Genomic DNA, 20340 nt, shown 5'->3' with positions numbered 1-20340 from the left:
CATTTCAGGAAGTGAAACATTAACTTGACATTACCAGGTCTTATGCAGTACTGTGAGCCTTATCCAGTCAGGTTTTAGTTGGAAGAATACTTTTTAGAATTAAATCAGTGTGAGGATCAAAGACAGATATGAGTGTCAACTGACTAATAGAACAGTTGTTGGTAAGATCCGTGTCTGATTTAGGCCAGAGAATATGTCCCAGTATTAAGAAATTCTGAAAATTCTAGCTCAAAATTTAACTTTAACTTAAGTCTGGTTGTTAAACACTGAATAGAATAGAATCCTAGAAAAAAAAATTGGAAAAGATGGCTTACTTAGTTAGATAGTAATATATGTTTATTACTCAAAATCCAGGCTGATATTTAAACAAACCCTTGCAAATTCAGGCAGAAATTAAACAATTATAGGATGGTTATAGGAGGGTTGATGTGATGACAGATAATTGGCTTTTGAGTTAAACCAAATGTGAAGATTAAAAAACAGAGGCATTACCTCAGAGAAAGTTTTAAATTTTAAAGTAAAAAAAAAAACCCTTAAAGTGAAAAGATTGCATGGATTTATTACTTAAACTATTTCTGTACCATAGGCATCTTGGATCTGTAAATATTTGCTAAGTAAAAAATACAGCCAAGTTGGGGAAAGAGCAATCACAATTGTGACTTATGAATTTATTGATTTTATGTTATAAAATTTGAAAGATAGGAAAGAAAATACAGGAGTTCAGTGATTTTGAAGATTTTGCCTTTGAACTAAAAAATACTTTCCCTATATGATTGGTACTTACAGTTCAACTTATTTTTAGTGTTTCCATAGTAGAGATAATCTAAGTTAGGAAAAATCAACCACAGTCTCCATGCTGAAGAGCAGATAAAATAGATCTATTTAGTTACCATTGTCTGAGGGATTTAGGGATCCCTAGCTCTGACCTCATGTAATTTGAGGTTAATTTAACATTTTGAAATACATGAACTTTGAATTTTCATTCAGGCAAACATTTTAATGTTCACATTTAATTAAACACAAATGCTGAGGGAAAAGTTTTTGGCACTATGTATATTTAATTAGAAATGGGCGCCTTGGGCTTCCCTGGTGGCGCAGTGGTTAAGGATCCACCTGCCAATGAAGGGGACATGGGTTCAAGCCCTGGTCCAGGAAGATGCCACAAGCCACGGAGCAGCTAAGCCCGTGAGCCACAACTACTGAAGCCCGCGTGTCTAGAGCCCATGCTCCGCAACAAGAGAAGCCACCGCAGTGAAAAGCCCGCGCACCACAACGAAGAGTAGCCCCCGCTCACCACAACCAGAGAAAGCCCGCGCACAGCAACAAAGACCCAATGCAGCCAAAAATAAACAAATAAATAAAATAAACAAATTTATATATAAAAAAAGAAATGGGCGCCTTTAGTATATTATGAGATAATTTCACTTTGGAAAATTAGATTAATTTTCCTTTAAGAGTGTACTGTTCAAAGGACTTCCCTTGGTGGTGCGGTGGTTAAGAATTTGCCTGCCAATGCAGGGGACACGGGTTCGAGCCCTGGTTGGGGAAGATAGCACATGCCACAAAGCAACTAAGCCCATGCGCCACAACTACTGAGCCTGCGCTTTAGAGCCCACATGCCATAATTACTGAGCCCACGTGCCACAACTACTGACGCCTGCGTCCCTAAATCCCACGCTCCGCAACAAGAGAAGCCACCGCAATGAGAAGCCCGTGCACCGCAACGAAGAGTAGCCCCCACTCGCCATGACTAGAGAAAACCCGTGCTCAGCAACGAAGACACAACACAGCCAAAAGTAAATAAATTTATTGAAAAAATAAAAAAGTGTACTGTTCAATGCCACAGGATGTAAAATATAGGCACAGAGCATGGAGTATATGAACAGTGTGGGACTTGACTGCAGAATTTATGGGAACTGGGATACATTAAACATATGTATAAATATATATGTATAAACATACACATAGGGCTGGCATACATTAACAGGCTACTATAATATAGTCCATGAAGACTTGGATGCACTCTGAGTGCCACCAAGGCTGCAGGGGATGACCATGAAAGAAGAGGGCCCCAGACCTTCTATCGGGCAGATCTTGTGTTGCTACTATTATTGCATTGTAAGCATTGAATGTGCAAGTGTTACCAGTAACTTCTAAAAGTAATGCAACATACAGTGTGTTTAAAATATAGGTTATTTCGAAGTGCCTATGAGGGGACTCCAAGTCAGACGGGGAATGTCAGAGATGGCTTTGCCCTCAGAGCCTCTGTTTCCTTATTTGGAAACTTGGAGGAAATAGTTCTTCCTGCCCTACCTATTCTAGAAGCTTGTGGGGGGAATCAAGTTCATGAGACTATCTGTGACCTGTAGAGCATGGTTATACAGAAAGTCTTATGATCTTTCAGATTTAGGAGGAGCCGTTTGGTCTCCTCCTAGGGACAAATGGGTGGTTTTAAGAACAATGATGTTGTAGGTAATGTTATAGCGGGAAGAAGACAGGATGTCTCTGTATCTTTCCAAGGTGTTATGAAAAATATTTTTATAAATTTGCTTTAAACATTTTTTTTCAATGAAAACAATTTTACTTCTATTCAGGCTCTCCCCTGCTGTGCTAACACTTTGATTTCTACAACATTGGCTGGAAGTGAAAATAAAACAGACCTATAATCGAAGTTATAAGAAAATAAAACATAGGTCATTTCAACCACAAACCTCATGTCTAGTGATTAAAAATAAGAGTAATACTACTCTGTTGCATTGGCATGAAAATTCAAGAGATAGAATGTAAAGTAACTATTTTTGTCAAAAAGCTCATGCATGTGTACATAATAGAATACTCCTGTATGGCAGATGGGAAAGAAAATGGCAGTCTTTGGACCGAAGAAGCAAACCTGATAGGTTTAGTTAGGCTGTCACAATGCTGGCCCACTTTTAAAAATTGAATTAGTTGCCAACATTTAATATAATTTAATATAATTAAAACAGAAACTTTCATTATGTCATGACAGTCTCACCCATTTAGGGTTCCTTACCTGGCTCCTATAGCATTTGAGTAGTGATCCCTGTTTTATGGGAAGAAAAATCTAATAATCCCTTCCAGAAAAAAAATGGCAAAATTTTGGAAGATTACGTTTGCCTTGATACCCCCTTGATTATGCCTGCATTGATACCAGTATTTTTGTCAGATGTAAAAATCATTATTAATCAACTGTAAACAAAGGATTTAATTTCAGGAATAATTTTAAAATATGCAAGCTCAAAGGCTTAACTGTATCAGGGCAGGTGTGACCATTAACTCTGAAGGTTTATAGAATGTTTGGGATAACAGAGATAAGACTTGAATGAGACAAGCTGTCCTACATTGGTGTCAAATGTTACATTTCAAAACCAAATTCAATACCATTTTAAAAGTTGAGTTTCTAAAGCATTAATTTGTGTTACAATTCAGCAGAGAGCTGAACTCACTTTTTTTTTTTTTTTGCTGTACACGGGCCTCTCACTGTTGTGGCCTCTCCCATTGCGGAGCACACGCTCTGGACGCGCAGGCTCAGCGGCCATGGCTCACGGGCCCAGTCGCTCTGCGGCATGTGGGATCTTCCCGGACCGGGGCACGAACCCGTGTCCCCTGCATCGGCAGGCGGACTCTCAACCACTGCGCCACCAGGGAAGCCCTGAGCTCATTTTTGAAGAGATATATAATAGCACTGAAGAGAAGAAACACCTTTTGATTAGTATCTAACACAGATCAGTTGGTAGTAAAATACTTGTAAATTGTAAAGACCCAGCTGTTTTGCAAGACTTAGTACATATGCCTCCTGTCTCCCAAATGTGTATCAGGGAACATTTGGTGATTTTGAGTGGGAACACGAAAGAATTGAGAGATCTGGTCATCCAAAACTGCAAGAAGGATTATCCACAGATGCCTTTGGAGTACATGCTCTTTAAAAGCCATCACTTAAGCAATGTAAAGCAATTATACTCCAATAAAGATGTTAAGAAAGAAAAAAGCTATCACTTGTCAAGAAATAGCTATGTTATACATAACTACTAAAATTATGAATTCTACTGCCAGGCAGACCTCTTTTCAGCTAGATTTTCTTTTCCTGCTCTCTTGAGCTGCTCGGAATCTGAACAGGTGTAGAGGTGAAATGCCATATGTACAGAATATGTCAATGATATTACACCTGAAAAACCTGTACAAAAACGGGGAGGCAAATGATAAAACTCATGCTGATGCCACTGCTGGGAGCCCAGATGACCAAGACATCTGGACTAGACTAAGCAGAAGCATAATCAGCGTGGAGGCCTGCTTTGGGCAGTGGCCCTCACCCTGGCAAGAGGTGTTGGACTCCAAGCAGCAAGTGTGCCCCCAGCATCCTGGATTTAGTTCCTGAACCAGACTCCAAGTTGCATTATGTTCTTCTGAGCTCTGTACATGCTCTTCCCTCCACCTGAAATACTTGCTCCCTTGCTCCTCCTTTTTCTATTTGACTACTTCTTGTTCATCCTTGAGATCTCAGCTTAAATATTACCACCTCTGGGAGCCCACCTTGACCTCCCAGACTAAGGTGCCCTATGTTTTCCCCAATGCTTTTCAATCCCCCAGGACTTGAAAAGCATTGATCACACTGGATGATAGCTTTGTTTTACTGTTTATATCCCCTTATAGCTCCAGAGCTCCATGAGGCCAGGTGCCAGGTCTGCCTTGCATTCCTAATGTGGAGTAAGTTACTCAAAAGATATTGGTTGGATGGTTGAACAAACTACAGCCCAATCTGTCTACTTCTTAGCTCACTCAAGTACTCTCAGGTGACCTCTCAGCTGTCTAGTGTTCATGGGCAGGGCTGAGAAGTTGGCCAACATTGGCCCTGATGCCTAACAGTTTCCCAAGAAGCAGAAATTCTTGGGACAAGTGAACGAGAGGTTTGGTATGCAGCCTGGAACTTCTCAAAAACCAGTCTGGAAAGAATGAGATGGAAAAGGAGGATTTGTGTTTGGAGGAGAGGGAGGAAGCTTGGAAATATCTCCTTAAGACAAAGTGGGATGATGACATCTTGACCAGAAGTGGAGAATCAAAGACCAAAATCAGAAAATCTAAAAGGAGGAAGAATGGATTTCTTGGAGGAAAGAACTCCACAATGGAGCTATGAAGCTACTAGAGTCCCTTGTAGGTGTGGACACTGAGCCTGAAGTCTGAGAGGATGTGCAGAATTATTAGGAGTCAATAAATGTCTGTCAATGAGGTTCCATTCTCTCCCTGATCTTGGGCAGCTTCTTTTACCTAATAAAAAGCCATGGCTGACCTCCCTAAGGTGGGGAGAAAGTCTTTTTTTTTTTAACATCTTATTGGGGTATAATTGCTTTACAATGGTGTTTAGTTTCTGCTTTATAACAAAGTGAATCAGTTATACATATACATGTGTTCCCATATCTCTTCCCTCTTGCGTCTCCCTCAGGAGAAAGTCTTATTTAAGAGGGAGTCCGCAAATGTCAGGGAGGGCTCCAGGCAGATTTCTTGGAATGATTTAACACCCAAGGGCAAGAAAGACACCAAGAACTGACACCAGAAGCTAGTATTGCTTTTCCAGTATGGAAGCCGGCCAGAACTCAGCTGGTTGTCAAAAAGCACAGGCTCGGATGGACCTAGAGTCTGTCATACAGAGTGAAGTAAGTCAGAAAGAGAAAAATAAATACCGTATGCTAATGCATATATATGGAATCTAAAAAAATTGTACTGATGAACCTAGTGGCAGGGCAGGAATAAAGACGCAGACATAGAGAATTGACTGAGGACATGGGGAGGGGGAAGGGTAAGCTGGGACAAAGTGAGAGAGTGGCATGGACATATATACACTACCAAACGTAAAACTGATAGCTAGTGGGAAGCAGCTGCATAGCACAGAGAGATCAGCTCGGTGCTTTGTGACCACCTAGAAGGGTGGGATAGGGAGGGTGGGAGGGAGACGCAAGAGGGAGGGGATATGGGGATATAGGTATACATATAACTGATTCACTTTGTTGTACAGCAGAAACTAACACAATATTGTATAGCAATTATACTCTAATAAAGATTAAAAAAAAAAAGCACAGGCTCTCAAACCCTCCTGTTCTTAAGGAGCATTAGTCTTTCTGCACTAGGAAACAGTGCAGCTAAAAAAAAAAAACTTTTGAAGACTTTCCATGGTCCTCAGCATAGAGTTCAGTTCCTTAATATGGCCTACAAAATCTGTCTTACGAGCCTCATCTTTTTCCCAAGGCAACTGAAATGAAGGAATGAATGGCTCCAACCCAGACTGGACTGAGTTCTCTGTAATCAGAAGATATGGAAAAGGAGAATAACTCTAACCTGGTTCTTCAAACAAACCTGGAAGTTCCACCTGTTAAAACAGGAATGAACTCTCTCCAGGGGCAAGGTAGCAAGAACTCCCTTCCTCTATGTCCAGCCTCTGTCTCCTGCCTCTTCTGGGTCTGGGGATGCTGGGACCCCATCCCTCTTCAGTCTGACCTGGGATGGCTGAGCTGTCTGGTGCTAAATAATCTGGTCCCTCCCTAGTTGCCCCCCTTACCCAGGGAGGCTCTAGTAATAAACTCTAGGTAGGCCTGACTCCAGAAGTGGGCCCACCATCCCCGACATGGATGATACCCTGAGATTCGGCAGGCAGGCAAGTTACCTCCTCGGCCCTCACTGGCAGCCGGCTTCACTTGGATGGGACGATTCATCTGAAAGACATCGGACCAACACACCCAGTCAGCGTGACTGCCTGGCCCTGCCCCGGCTTCTCCACCCCTGGACTCCTCAGGATCTAATCCCTCACCCCTTTGAACTCTACACCCCACCACTCTCACACAGGGATTATAGATTTTCTCCAAGATTCATCCCTTAAAGGCAGGAATTTAGAAGGTGCTGAAGCCTGAAGGATTAGGCGATAGGAAGCTCAGGGGCAAGCAGAGGAGGGACTGTGGAGGTCAAAAAGATTCTCCTGCCTTGGCTCTGTGTAGGGACCAAGTGCGGCCTGTCCCTCTGGCTCCTGGACTTCCTTAAAGGCTTTGGGTGCGAGGAATTGGGTAGTAGGGCAGATGTGTGTTCTGTGTCTAAAACTGAGAATATACTTCTATGTGTCACTTAGATTAAACAATCTGGGAATCAGATTTAGGGCCATCTACCCCCAACTCTGCCATTTAATGGTTGTATGACTTCGAGTAAGCCATCCTCTCTCAGATTCAACTTGTCAAATGAGAAAAACCTTCCCCAAGCTTCTATGTCACCATAGTTTCTACCCTCACCCTCTCAGTTCCCTCCCTGGGACCCCTTCCCCTGAGGATGCTGGAGTTCTCCAGGGCACCATCCTTGGTCCTACTCATCCCACTCTTCCTTTTTTCCTGGCTAATCTCATCCACACCCACAGCCTCAGCTCCTGTCCCCACAGTGATGACTCAGAGCTCTGCGTCTCCAGCCTTTACCTCCCTCCTGAGCTTCAGACCCATGTGCCCAGCTTCTTGCTGGACACCCCGCCTAGAAAGTCCACTGGCACCTTCCACTCAACACACCCAAACCAGAGCTCATCTTTTTGCCCAAACCTGATCCAGTCATCCAGGCTATAAACCTGGAAAGCAGCTTGACTCCTCCCTCCATACCCTCCCCCACCAACCAATTTCACCTTCTAATTCAGGGGTTCCCTGATAAGGGGTAGATAAGAATCACCTGGGAACCATATCAGACTCTTAAGTTGGGGGATTGTATAATTTGTAAACGCTCCTAGGTGATTTCCATATATACCCCACCCACTCCCATCCCCCAGCCACCCTGAGAGAATTCACGATTGAATCCCCATCTCACCTTCCTCTCATGGGTGTTGTGGGGATCACATGACATAATGGGGACGCAAAAGGTCTTTGTAAACAGCCAAGAGCTGGATGCGTAGGATGTGAGGAATTATTGTTGGGGGGGCAGACAGCTGAGTGCCGGAAGGAAAGAAGAGCAGCCTTCCTGTTCATGGAGGAAGGGGTACTGATGGCCATCTGGCCTGAGAAGGTGATGATCTGACCCCCTCCCCTCAGGAAATGCAATGCTTCTGCACCAATCAGGGGCCACTCCATCCCCTACCAGTGTGCTCGTTGCCGAGACAACAGGCAGCTTCCTGTTACCATAGCCACAAGTGCTACCTAGTAACCATAGTAACGCCCTGGCAGTCACAGTTGAGCAATTTCCTTTGGATCAAATTTGGGGGAGGGGTGGGGGGAGGGCTTAAAAAAAAAAAAAGGAAAGGAAAGGAAAACAGGCTGAGCCTGAACCAGAGCAATCCCCCTCCCACCCAGGGCTCAGGTTCTTATGCGCTCTTACACACCCACCCGCTGGTGGTGGAGCACCTGCAGTGTACCAGGCTGTGGGTGAGGGCCGAGACACCGACAGGACTCGGGCTGCAGTCTAGAGGGGTGACAGATCAATCCAAGCAGATCAGGGTGAGCTGGACAGGTCTGGATGGCCTGCACCAGGGACCAGGAGGACAGGACCCGTCCCTGGGCATGGCCACCTGTGACTGTGGAGGAGAGACCAAGAGACAGAGCTGGGCTTCCCTGGTGGCGCAGTGGTTGAGACTGTGCCTGCTGATGCAGGGGACATGGATTCGTGCCCCGGTCCGGGAAGATCCCACATGCCGCCGAGTGGCTGGGCCCGTGAGCCATGGCCGCTGAGGCTGCGTGTCTGGAGCCTGTGCTCCGCAACAGGAGAGGCCACCACAGTGAGAGGCCCACGTACAGCAAAAAAAAAAAAAAAGAGAGCCATGGAGAGCAGAGACACAGGGAGAGATGAAGAGACATAGGAAGACAGAAATGATGAGAGAATAAGACAGACCTACACAGGGCAAGGAAAGAGAGAAATACTGGGGGAGATGGGAAGGAAATGAGGGGATAAGGGGTCAGGAAGGGGGGGTGCAGGAAAGGTAGGGAGGAGTGTGGCAGAAGGGTAGAAGCCTGGGGTGGGGGGCAGTGAGGGTGAGCAAGACCATCCTTATTTTATTAGTTCTTAAATAGATCCTACGAATTTCTCACTGGAGCCTAGAGTGACGAGCACACGTAACAGCAGTGGTTTCCATGGCGGCTGCCTCCCCGGCTGGGTTTCTGGGGAGGTGGAGCTCATCGGTGCTCTGGAGGATGTCCCTTTTCCCCCTCCCCCTCTCCACCACTGTTTGATGGAGAGTGGGCATTAGGTGGTACATACATGTCCCACGTGGACCTGGCAGAGTCTGGGCACCTAGACTTTCCACCACTCGGGCATGTTGCCAGTATGTCCAGAACTCTGTGAAGAGCCCTGGGCTGGGCCCTTCAGGGGAGACAGCGATGACCCTAGGACCCTGTCCTCAAAGGCTTATAAGAGGGGAAGATAATGCCACCATTTCCAGAGAGCCCACTATGTGCCAGGCCCTTCCTGGGGCACTTTACATACATTGTCTCTAAATTCCTTCCAACCACTCTGCAAGATAGTGCCATTGTTCCCATAGTATAGATGAGAAAGCTGAGGCTGAGAGGGGTTAAATCACTTGTCCAAGATCACATGGTGGGTAAGTGGTTGAGCTGGGATTTGCCTCCAGGTCTGCCTGACACTGAAGTCCATGATTTTTGCATTGTGTCACTCAGCTCCGTTCTTAAGACATGAACACAAATAAAGAGGCACAGAGGGACCAGGACCTTGGGAGGCGTGCAAGGCAAAGTGCTGTGGGAGAGGCTGACTCCAGCTGGAGAGGCTGGCTCAGGGAAAGTTTCATGGGGGAGGCAGGGTTTGAGCTGGGTCTTGCAGCACTGGGGTCATTTGGGCCATGTGGAGATCGTGGGAGAGGTGGGGCTGGAGGCTGAACACTCCAGGTGTCTGGGGTACGGAGAGGGAGATGCAAGTCTGAAGAAGCAAGGGTTTTCTGGTGGGCACCTGACACCGAGGGAGCTAGGGTAGTACAGATTGCTGCCAAGTCAGATAGACGTGGGTTTAAATCCTGGCTCCATCACTGACACCTTCCTTAAGGTCTCTGAGCCTCAGTATCCACACGTAAAAGGGGACTCCGGATCCCACCTTGAAGGGCTGTGGTGAAAATGACAAAGGCAAGATCTTAGTAGGTGCACCAGATGTAATAAATTTTTCGTTTGTTTGTTTTTGTTTGTGTGGGTTTTAAATGGAAGGATATGAAATTGAAGGGTAGGCAGGGGCCAGATCAGGGCAGGTTGTGAAAACCGTGACAAGGAACTTTGACTTTGTTGTATTTCAAAGGCAATAGGGATCCAGGGAAGGATATTAAGTAGGGGAGGGATCTGTCTTATGAAGGATCCCGTGAGCTGTCATTATGCAGAGAAAGGATTGGAAAGGAAAAGATTAGAGGCAGGAGGATCAGTGATACAGGTGAGGGTGAGGGTGACCTGGACTAGGGCAGAAGGAAATGGACAGATTCAGGGGATGTTCAGGAAGAAGGAACTGGACTAAAGTTCTATTGGATGTGGGGACTGAGGGAGAGGAGGGAATTTTGGCTGACTCTCAGGCTTATGGCTTAGGTGTTGGGGAAGTTGGTAATTTGGGAGTTAGGAGGTGCAGGGGAAGTCCTCAGGGGAGGAGCCCTCAGGGGAGGAGCCAAGATGGTGATGACAGAGTTGAGAAGAGGAATGGTCCCCAGGCTCTGGGCCTTCAGTCTCCACTGGGAAGTGGTTAGGGAGGACACCCGGTTTTTAAGTATGTTCTGTGTGGCTAAAGGAGAAAGAGAGCTGCCCCCATGAGCTACCTGGGCAACCCTACCCTGCCTCGTTCCTGCCACAGCCAGGGGAGGGATGTGGAAGCGGGGTCAAGTAATCACTGTTCCCCTTTGAAGAAAAGAGGGCGTTGCTTCCTTGGCCAAGCACTTGTCATGGGACCTCACGGGAGCTGTTGCCCTTGGCTGGGCACCTATTCCTCTGAGGCTTTCCCAAGTCCAGGCACATTTCTGCTTCAGGGCCCAGCCCTGGAGGGGAAATCAAGGGAGAGTATGTCAGAAAGAGGAGAGGACAACCTACTCCAAGCAGTGGAGTGGAGAAGGTCAGAGGCAGGACAGACACGTACGGGGTCCTAGGCCTTCTGCCCCTGTAAGCAGCAGGGAAGGCAAGATCTTACCCCTTCTCCCTGCTTGACTTGCCAAAAATTCCTGCCTTTGGGGTCCACATTGCCCTCTTCACACTCTTCTGTCCTGATCACAGCTCTTCCCTCCACTCAGCACTCATGCCCTCAGCCCCTTCCCCTCACCATGGGAAGAATGCTTATTGGAACCTCCACAAAGAAGGGACTACTGATGGGTCTAAGAGAGGTGTCATGGGTGCAAGAAAGAGTGGAGCAGATAAAGAGGAAACCACCATTTTCAGTACTTTGTTCTATCTTACCTCCTTCCTCTAATTCAACCCACTGCCAAGTCCCACTCGTTCTAGAATCTATATGGATTTCCTAAATAGTTCTCAAGTCCATCCTCTCCTCTCCGTTCCTACCCTAACCCCAGCTCCAGGCCAGTATCATCACTCACATGCCCTCAGCAAGTGTTTCCAGAGGGTCATCTGCCTCCAGCATTGCATCCTCTCCACCCCAGCATTCACGCTGTAGCCAAAGTGATCTTTCAGTACCAGTCCCTCACTCTTCCCTGCTCAAAATCCACCCACAGTTCCCCATTGCAAGCCGCCCAGTAAAGCCCGAGATCCTAAGACTGGGAGCCAACACCTGTTAGTCCTGCCTCCCGTGCTGCCCAACATGCATGATACTCTCCATTCACTTGGAGCCGTAGACATCTTTGCTGGGCACTTTCCCTGACTGTCCCCAGAATTCCAGAAGACACTTTTGTCTTTTAGGTTTCTAGGCCTTCAAACATGATGAAGTATGATCATGATTCAGCTCAGACAGCATCTCGCCTGTGAAGCATCTCCTCCTTCTCCACCCCTGATGCTTCTTCTACGTGCCCAGAGGTTAAACCCCATTGAAGTGCAACAAGTTACTTCTGGGCTGGAAGCTCCTTGAGGGCAAAGGCGCCACCTCATGCACTGGGCAGCTGCTAGCACATACAGTGCCTTTGTGTGAGTTACATAGAGGCAACCCTGTGGGCAAATTAGGAAAAATGTCCCCCTTCCTCTGGGCTGACACAGTCCTGTGATAATGTGCATGGCTTGGTCAATAGAGCATGGCTGGATTTCAGGCCCTGTTTGCCTTTTCCCCTCAAGCTGTTTTGTGCAGGGCACGGCCTGCAAAAGCAAATGTACTCAGTTATGTCTGTCTCCTTCATGGTGTTTGAAGGGATGGATGCCCAGGGGAAAGGAGAGCATGAACATGGAGGGAGACAAGTGTGGGGGCAGGAGGGAACCTTCTGAATCCCAGAAGGTGGGACTGAGGTTGGGCCTCACTTTCTTCAGGTGGATTCTGGAGCCTAAAGTGAGGCTGAAAGAAGTAACTCTAGCTTCATGGGGAAGAAGCTGTAGAAGATGGGACAGACCACTGAGGTTTAAAGGAAGTCCTGAGTAGGGAGTCAAGCTTTGATAGGTGACAGAAATTAGCAGGGAGCTTGTGGAGGGGGGCTGAGGGGAGGTCCCAGTCCAGCAGATAACATGACATTTCTCCTAGCGGTTCAGGCTTTCTCTTTAGGTTTGACACAGCCTTTCCTAGTCCCACAGCGACAGTCCTGCCTGCCTCCAGTCAGTCCAGATTGAAGTGTTGTCCCTGCTTCTCCAGCAGATGGCAGGTGTGCCCAGGACCCAGTGCCTACAGAGAGCTGGGCACCCTCCTCTCCATGCTGGTGGGCCTGAGGCCAGGTGACTAAAGCTACTGCTGCCCCTGGCAGGCCCAGAGGAAAGATTGATGACTCGGCCATTGCTGGGGCTGGCCAACAGGGCCATTGATTTTCATTTAGGAGAATAATTAAATATTAATTTTCACTTTGTTAAGCTGAGGAGGGTGAACAAGCCAATCCTGGCAGTACAAGAGGAAGTCAGGCCATGTTGGAAGCCTGTAGATGAAAGGGTGAGAGGGGGCAGATGTACCCAGTCACCATCCCCTCCAGAACTTTAGACCCCTATCTGCCACCAGCTTGGCTCAGGTAACAGTGCAGTGGTTAAGTGAATGAGTTCTGGAGCCAGACTACTTGCATTCAAAGCCCACATCTTCCCATTAGTAGCTATATGACCTTGGGCAAGTCACTTGTTTCCTATGACTCAGTTTCCTCACCTGTAAAATGGGAATGCCAATAACAATACCTTCTTCATAGAGGATTAAATGAATTTGAACCTGTAAAGTGCTAGGAACACTGTCTGGTATCAATATATGTTAGTTATTATTATTTCTCTTTTTTCTCCCAGAAATTGTCCCAGTAGTATAGGGCTTCACTGTCCTTATCTCAGGTGCCCTCAGCCTCATAGAGTACCCCAGATACCCCGTCTCTTGTGGAGCCCTGTGGCTGGTTGAGGAGGGGATTTTTTTTTTTTTTTAACGTTTATTGGCTTCATCAGGTCTTAGTTGCGGCACACGGGGTCTTTCGTTGCAGTGCACAGGCTCTTCGTTCTGGTGCACGGGCTTCTCTCTAGCTGTGGCGTGCAGGCTTAGTTGCCCCGCGGCATGTGGGATCTTAGTTCCCCGACCAGGGATTGAACTGGCATCCCCTGCATTACAGACGGATTCTTTACCACTGGACCACCAAGGAAGTCCCTAAGGAGGGGATTTGTTCTCCCAAAGTTCATCTTAATTTTTTCAGTGCCTTTCATTTGCTTTCAGGATAAAGTCCAAACCCCTCAGCCTGGAGTTCAAAGTTTCCTCTTCAGCCACTGCCCTCTGTGGATCTTCTTTCTGGTCTGGCCCCTGCTCACATGAGGGCCCCCTCCTCTACACTCCCAGCCTCATTTCACACCCATCTGTTCCTCTTGTCTCTGCACCTTTACCATGATGTTTCCCACGTGGAGTGTTACTGTTCGTATCATTGACTCAGTTCTAGTGACAGAAGTCATTTACTCCCAAGGTTGGATGAGTAATGACTTCTACTATTACTCCTAGTAATGCTGCTGTTACTACTACTACTACCACCACCAGCTAACCTGTATTGAGTACTGATTGTCTGCCAAGATCTGTGTTAAGCACTTTACATGACTTAGTTCATTTAATTATTATAACAACCCTACAAGTTCAATTTCACAGATGAGGAAGCTTAGGCTTAGAGAGGTAAAGACTTGCTCAAGGTCATAGAGTCAGTGAGTGGTGGGGCCTGGATCGACACCCAGGTCTGTCTGACTCCAGAGCCTGCATACAGAGGATTGGCGAGGGTGATAAGTTAGTGTTAACTTGACACTGAGTCTTCAAGAGCGAGGCTCAAGTTCCTTCAATTACAAGGATTGGTTCTAGGATCTGACACCCCAATGACAGCCTGATCAGCTCTAAGTAAAGCCTGCCTTATGGCTGGAGAGCTCCAATTCAGAGAAATGACTTCTTTACACGGAGCTGAAATTAGCGCATCTGTTCTTTATACCCCACTGCTCTGTGAGGCCACCCATAGGAAACCAAATCCCTCTTCAGGATGTGAAAGCGGTTACCCACCCCAACAGTAATATGTATCAAGATCTTACTCTGTGCCAGGCACTTGCTAAGCCTCGGTTAATCCTCACAATAGCCCAGAGAGCTAAGTGTTAGTATAACCTACTCCTTATAGATGAGGAAATTTTCTAGTAATGTATCTGAAGACACAGAAGTGGTAAATGGCAGAGCTGGGATTCAGATCCAGTCTGTGAGTCTCAAAAAACTAGTATTCTTAATTATTATGTTATGATGCCTCCCTATTGCAGCCCCCACTAAACCCTATTTTCTCCAGCTAAATATCCCCAATTCTTCAAATTATCATTCCGTGATATATTTTATGTTCCCATCCCATCCTAGTCTCTTTATGGTAGGCTAGTGACCCTCTTAAATCTGAGGCCTGGAAGTGGGTATGTGTCCCATGTTTGGCCTGCCTGGGACATTTGAATAGCATTCTTGTTCTAGACATATCACTCCTTGGACAAGAAAGAATGAGGCTGTGTAGTATGACTTGCTCTTGGTGAACCCACACTAGTTCCTAACAATCACCACTTTCTTCCTTCCACAGTAGGTCCCACTTTGCCTTTTGTCCAGTGATTAGCCATTAGCCAAGGCCATATCAAGTGCCACTGATACACAGTAGCCTAGCTGCCTGTGGAATCAGATCTCTCTTAACTTTAGCTGCGTGTTTGGGGTGTGGAGGGAAAGCAATCTTGTTGAGTCAAGACACCCCAAAAAGCATTACAGGAAGAGGACCAGAGGGAAGTGCACCAAGGACCCTAGAACTGGAGGAAGTGGGATTCCAGACCAGCAGGGCCTCTCCTCCATGTATCTGCGTATATGCTCACACCAGTGACAGATGACACCTAAAAATCATGATTTTAGCCAACATGGACAAACTCTAGCATAGCTCACAACAGTAATGCCTTCCCTAGCTATGGGCGTGGTACACTTAGCCCAAGAGTCTTGAGCCCGTTTCTTTGGACCAGAAGACTGAACATAACACATAACCTGTAACTGTTAAGGGTACAGGTAAGTCCTCTCCTGGAAAGATGACTCTTCTTCTAGTTCCTGGTCCCAGCCCAGCCCCTATATGCTGCTTTGGCATGCACATAGGGCCTATGTCCCCAGCCTGAGGTGATTTCCCCCCACCCCAACCAACCCTGGTGGACTTACCCCTGGCAGGGTCTTCTGCTCGTGCAGTGCACTCTGGGCCTTGAGAGCAGAGTCCCGGGCGCAGTAGGTGAGGAAGGCACAGCCTGGGGAGGAAGAGGCTGGCTCAGGGGGTTTCCTGAAACCCCCAGATACTCTTCCTGGAAAGACCCCATTAAGTTGACAAACTCAAGGCCACTCTCCTTTAAACAAGGACACTACTTCTGAGAAGGCTTCTCTGCCTCCCACCTTCTCTGAAGGGAGGGGCTTCGTGTGCCTGTGTCCCAGGCTCTGGCTCCTTCTCAATTGCTCATGGCCTCTTGCCTACGGAACATGTGTACCCACACCCAGTCACATGCTAATACAATCCCACATCTCCCCTCCCCACTCCAGCCATAAATCCTGTTAGGGTTAGACCTCCCTAAGCAGCTTTGCCTTCAGCTTTAACCCCAGCCTCCCCTTTCCTTTTTGGATTCATACTCCCAAAGTCTCTCAGAATCAGCCTCAATTCCTTCCCAACTCAGTTTCAGATGGGAGGAGACAGAAGAGGAGGAGAAAGGTTGGGACCCCAGGACCCCAGAACTCCTTCCTAACACCTCCTCCTAGTTTGAGTCTGAGGAAGGGATAATTTTGAGGCTTGGAAGATGGGACTGGTTTAAGGGTGTCCTATGGGTAGGAGCTTCTAGGGACTTCCAATCCTATCCAAGGAACTTGATCTGTCAGCTCTCCCAGGACTTCAAGATAGGGCCTCTTAAATAGTTATTGTGCCCCAAATTTGACTTCTCTAAAAGAATCAGTAGATGCAGGGGAGAGAAGGAGTCGGGGTTGAGCCAGAGGATCAGTCCTACCCTCTCTTTGTCCAGCCTCAGAACCTGTAGCCTGCTAAGAAGCACAGGGCCAAGATTTCTTCCTTTCCAAAAGTCATTGAGCACTCACTCATTCAGAAAAGATTTATTGAATACTTATTATGGTGGGACATTATGAGGGCTTGAAGGTAAAGTGGCAACAAGACAGATACATTTCCTGCCTTAAGGGGGATCATGTAAAGGATCATGAGGGGGATGTATCTAACTCCACAAGGTTGAGGAATGTCTCAAAGAACACACTGAATTCTCAATAACAAACGGGTGTTAATGAGGTAACAAAAAGTGTGGCGATTATTTCAAGCAGAGAGAATAGTACATATGATGACTGAGTGAAGAATTCAGTGTGTTGGGGAAATGGATGGAAGGCTAGTATGGTTGGAGATTGGTAACTTAGGGGCAGAGTGGCCAGTGGGGTGTGCAGGGATCAGCTCATCTATAACCTCAGTCTGGATTTTGAACTTTTTCCTAAGAACAGTGGAGAGCCACTAAAGGGTTGTGACATTAGGTCTGTGTTTTCAAAAACAGCCTTCTGAGTGTAGGAAGGAGAAAGACTGAAGGAAGAGAAAGTGGATGTGGGAAGCCATTAGGAATGTGGTGCAGTTTTCCACTTAGACCTCAGCAGACTTCAAAGGCAAATGGGAACATTTTCTCCAATGTCTCCTATGTGGTTGCCCTCTTAAGGTGGGTGGATATCTGCCATTCATTGGGTTAAAGTGACCTTAGAGAACTCCTGGGACAAACTCTTATCATATCAATAGGGAAACTGAAGCCCAGAGAGTATACAAGTGGCAGGATAGGGTTTGGAATCTCCAAACTCCTAGGCTGAGCTTGTTTTAAAAGCACTGTGGCTGCCCGCTGTGGTACTCAGCCATCAAAAAGAAAACGAGTCACTCTGGCTTTTGGACATCACTGTTGCTGGGGAGAAGGTGGAGAATATGTTGACTTGGAGACCCTCCTCAGTGATCTTGCAAGGCAACCCTGCCTTCAAGAGCTGTGGGTTGGTTTAGGGATAAATCACCAAACACCTGATTCCGCTTACATCTCTGTTCCATCTACTGCCACCAAGCCGTATTAGCTGATGTCAGAACTGGGCAGGGCTGGGGGCCTCTCAGAAAGGCTCGAGGGCCTAGCTGATGCCTAAAGGAGCCCTGTGTGACTACCTGGGAAAGGGAGTGGAAGAATGAAGGATAAAAAGACAGAGACGCATGGCTTGAAGGACAGATGAATGAAAAAAAAAACAGGAAGAATTGGAACTAAGTGTAGAGAGAAAGAGAGAAAGGGTGAGGTAACAGTTCAGAGACTCCGATGGTGTTTGAGTGAGAATTAAAGGTATTCTATACACTTCCCTTACTGTACAGATGGCTCAGAAAGATTAGCTTGTACTTACATACTGAAATAAATGTCTAGAAAATAAGAAAATAAATTGCTATGGATGGATGTACAGCTGGGCAGCTGGACTGTGTTAGAAGGAATCTGGATGGTATGGTCTTGTCATTTCATGCCCCTCTAAAAATGACCCCAACCAGGAGGGTGGAAGATGCACTGCTTCATAGCTGCTCCCAAATCTTCTATGGGCATTTTCCTGGAGCCTCTATGTTAGTGTGCCTAGGAACTCTCCAAAGCCTCTGAGTTGAAAAGGTGGCAGCCTGTTTCCAGCTCTTAGCCCTTAGGAAAGTACATTTAACTGTTACCCAGGACCCACCACTTCTCTCCTGGAAAGATCACGGAGGATAGTTGGGGACCCTCCCCCACTCCCCAAACCCTGAAACTGCAGCATGGTGAAGGTGGGGAGAGAAAAAGGTGTTTCTTCTCAAATAATTTCCTTCCCCTGCCCATGTATGAATGTGTCTCTGGCTCTCTTACTCCAGCCCAGCCTGGACAGACTTTTCTGCATGTAAACAAGCCTCCTCCCTATTCCTACAGGAGGAAAGGGGTGTGGCTGGATAGGAGCTGGTGCGTCTCTCTCTAGCTAGGGCAGGGAGAAGACCCCTTTCTGCCTCTTCAACCTGACCCACCCTGAGGCTCTGGTCCACAGGCTCTGGTCCAGGACCACCCTGTGAGGGAGGGAAAGCAGGAGGCCATAAAGAGGATTGGGAGGGGACAAATATGTGTCACAGGAGTGGGAAGATTAGAGGGTAAAAGAAGCGTAGGTTCAGCTGAGAAGAAGCCTGAGATGAGGGGGCACAAGGTGGCTAGAGTTCCCAGCTGAGATCAGAGTTCTGGACTCAAATCAGAAAAGGAAGACAGTGGTGGGATTCTGGATGGGAGTAGGAGAGATTGGGGCTATTGTTAAGCATGAAGGCGGAATTTGGTGCTGAGAGCCTCCTGGGAGGGGAATTGGATTTTGTGACTTAGACAGGCATGGGTTCTGAAGAAGCGGAGAGTTTGTGTCTGTGAGATTTTAGGTTGGCAGTGTGAATCAAAAGAAGGTTCTGGGGGTTGACTGGTCTTGGAGGCCAGAATGAGGGGTGCAAGCCCAAAATGTGTGTGAAGGTGGTTAGGCCTGAGTGGGGTGGCCCCAGATGGGGGTGGAGGGATGGTGGTTCAGGAATGATTGGGTCCAGGGTTTGGGAGATTGAAGGTGTCAGAGACCTAGAAGGTGGAATAAGTTTCCAAATTCCAGGATTTGAGATGTCTGATGGGAGAGATAGAGGGAAGTCCAGCTGAAAGGCGAGGAGTGTTGCAATGTGAGACGTGAAGGGAAGGGAGTTGGAGGTTAGAGTGGAGTACATGTCGGGACCAGAGTGATGATCAGAGGGAGGATGTCAGAGAGAAAATTCTGGGTTGGGGGTTCTGTGATCTGGGAAGAAGACTGGGCTGAAGTGGGCTGGTATTAGACTGGTGTTGGACTGGCTCTAGATAGAGCTAGGGTTGGGGCTGGGGTTGAGGCTGGGATTTGGGCTGGGCCGCACTCTAATCGGAATGGGGCTGGGCAGGGCTGGGCAGGGCTGGGCTGGGCTGGGCTGGGCTGGGCTGACCCCGCGCACCTTTGTGGAGGCCGGTGAGCCGGTCCTTCAGCACCGTCAGCTCGTAGATGCGGCCGAACTCCTCGAACAGCGGCTTGAGGTCCTGCTCGTCCAAGCCCCTCGGGATCTGCCCCACGAAGAGCTTGATGGCGTCGTGGTCCTTCATCGGCACGGCAGGACCCGGGTTTAGCCCGCTCATGCCGACGCCGCTGTCCGCGGTGCTGAAACCCAGGCGCGGGCCGGGGCCGGCGGGCGGCGCAGACCCTCCGGGCGCCGCGGCCATATCCCCGCCCGGTCCGCCCTCCCGCCGGTCCCGCCTGTCCCGCCGTCCCCTCCCTGGACCGGTGGCGAGGGCCAGGGGGGGAGGGGGCGGGACACGGGCAGCGAGGGCGGGGGGCTGTACCGGGGGCGGGGTCCGGATGGAGGGGCGTAGAAAGGGTGGGGCGGGCTGGAAAAGGGCGGGGCAAGGGGGCGGGGCAGGCCCGGGCCGAAGCGGCGGGATGCTGGGGTCTAGCTTCAGGTCCCCGCGCCTCGCTCTCTGGGCTCCCGCCCGAGCTCTCCCGGAGCTGAGCCCCGAGCCCCAGCCCCCGTGTTTGATGACGTAAGGCAGCTGGCCGCCGGGTCTACGCAAATGATTTGCATAATGAGGAAGCAGCGGCCAATCAGAGATGGAGTTGACCGGGCTCGGCCGGGGGCGGGCGGGGCGGCAGGGCTCTCGCGCTCCTGCTCGCCATGGCAACCGGACCCTCGGTTACCCTGTGTGTGTCGAGTGTGTGCAGGCGTGGCCGTGGATCGCGCGTGTGCGCCTTGGACCGCGTGAG

The 20340-nt window shown here is 48.1% G+C and overlaps 1 protein-coding gene across 7 annotated transcripts in view; it reads right to left on the bottom strand.

The window, feature by feature from the left end:
• Positions 1-20093, bottom strand: part of CELF6 (CUGBP Elav-like family member 6) — a 36537-nt gene extending 16444 nt beyond the window's left edge. For 4 of the 7 annotated variants that reach the window (XM_030875063.2, XM_030875064.2, XM_060294031.1 and 1 more), the window contains exons 1-3: positions 19541-20093; positions 15712-15794; positions 6671-6719 (exon numbers count right to left, since the gene is read on the bottom strand). In XM_030875063.2, coding sequence (XP_030730923.1) covers positions 6671-6719; positions 15712-15794; positions 19541-19802 — 394 coding nt within the window. In that variant the 5' untranslated portion in view covers positions 19803-20093. Of the gene's footprint in view, positions 1-6670; positions 6720-7836; positions 7976-15711; positions 15795-19540 lie in introns of those variants that run through there. The other 3 variants (XM_030875066.2, XM_060294034.1, XM_060294032.1) reach the window with 3 other exon arrangements.
• Positions 20094-20340: the final 247 nt, after the last annotated feature.

Source organism: Globicephala melas, chromosome 2 (assembly GCF_963455315.2).
Source record: "Globicephala melas chromosome 2, mGloMel1.2, whole genome shotgun sequence".
Taxonomy (NCBI): domain Eukaryota; kingdom Metazoa; phylum Chordata; class Mammalia; order Artiodactyla; family Delphinidae; genus Globicephala; species Globicephala melas.
This window is presented reverse-complemented; position numbering and strand designations above follow the sequence as displayed.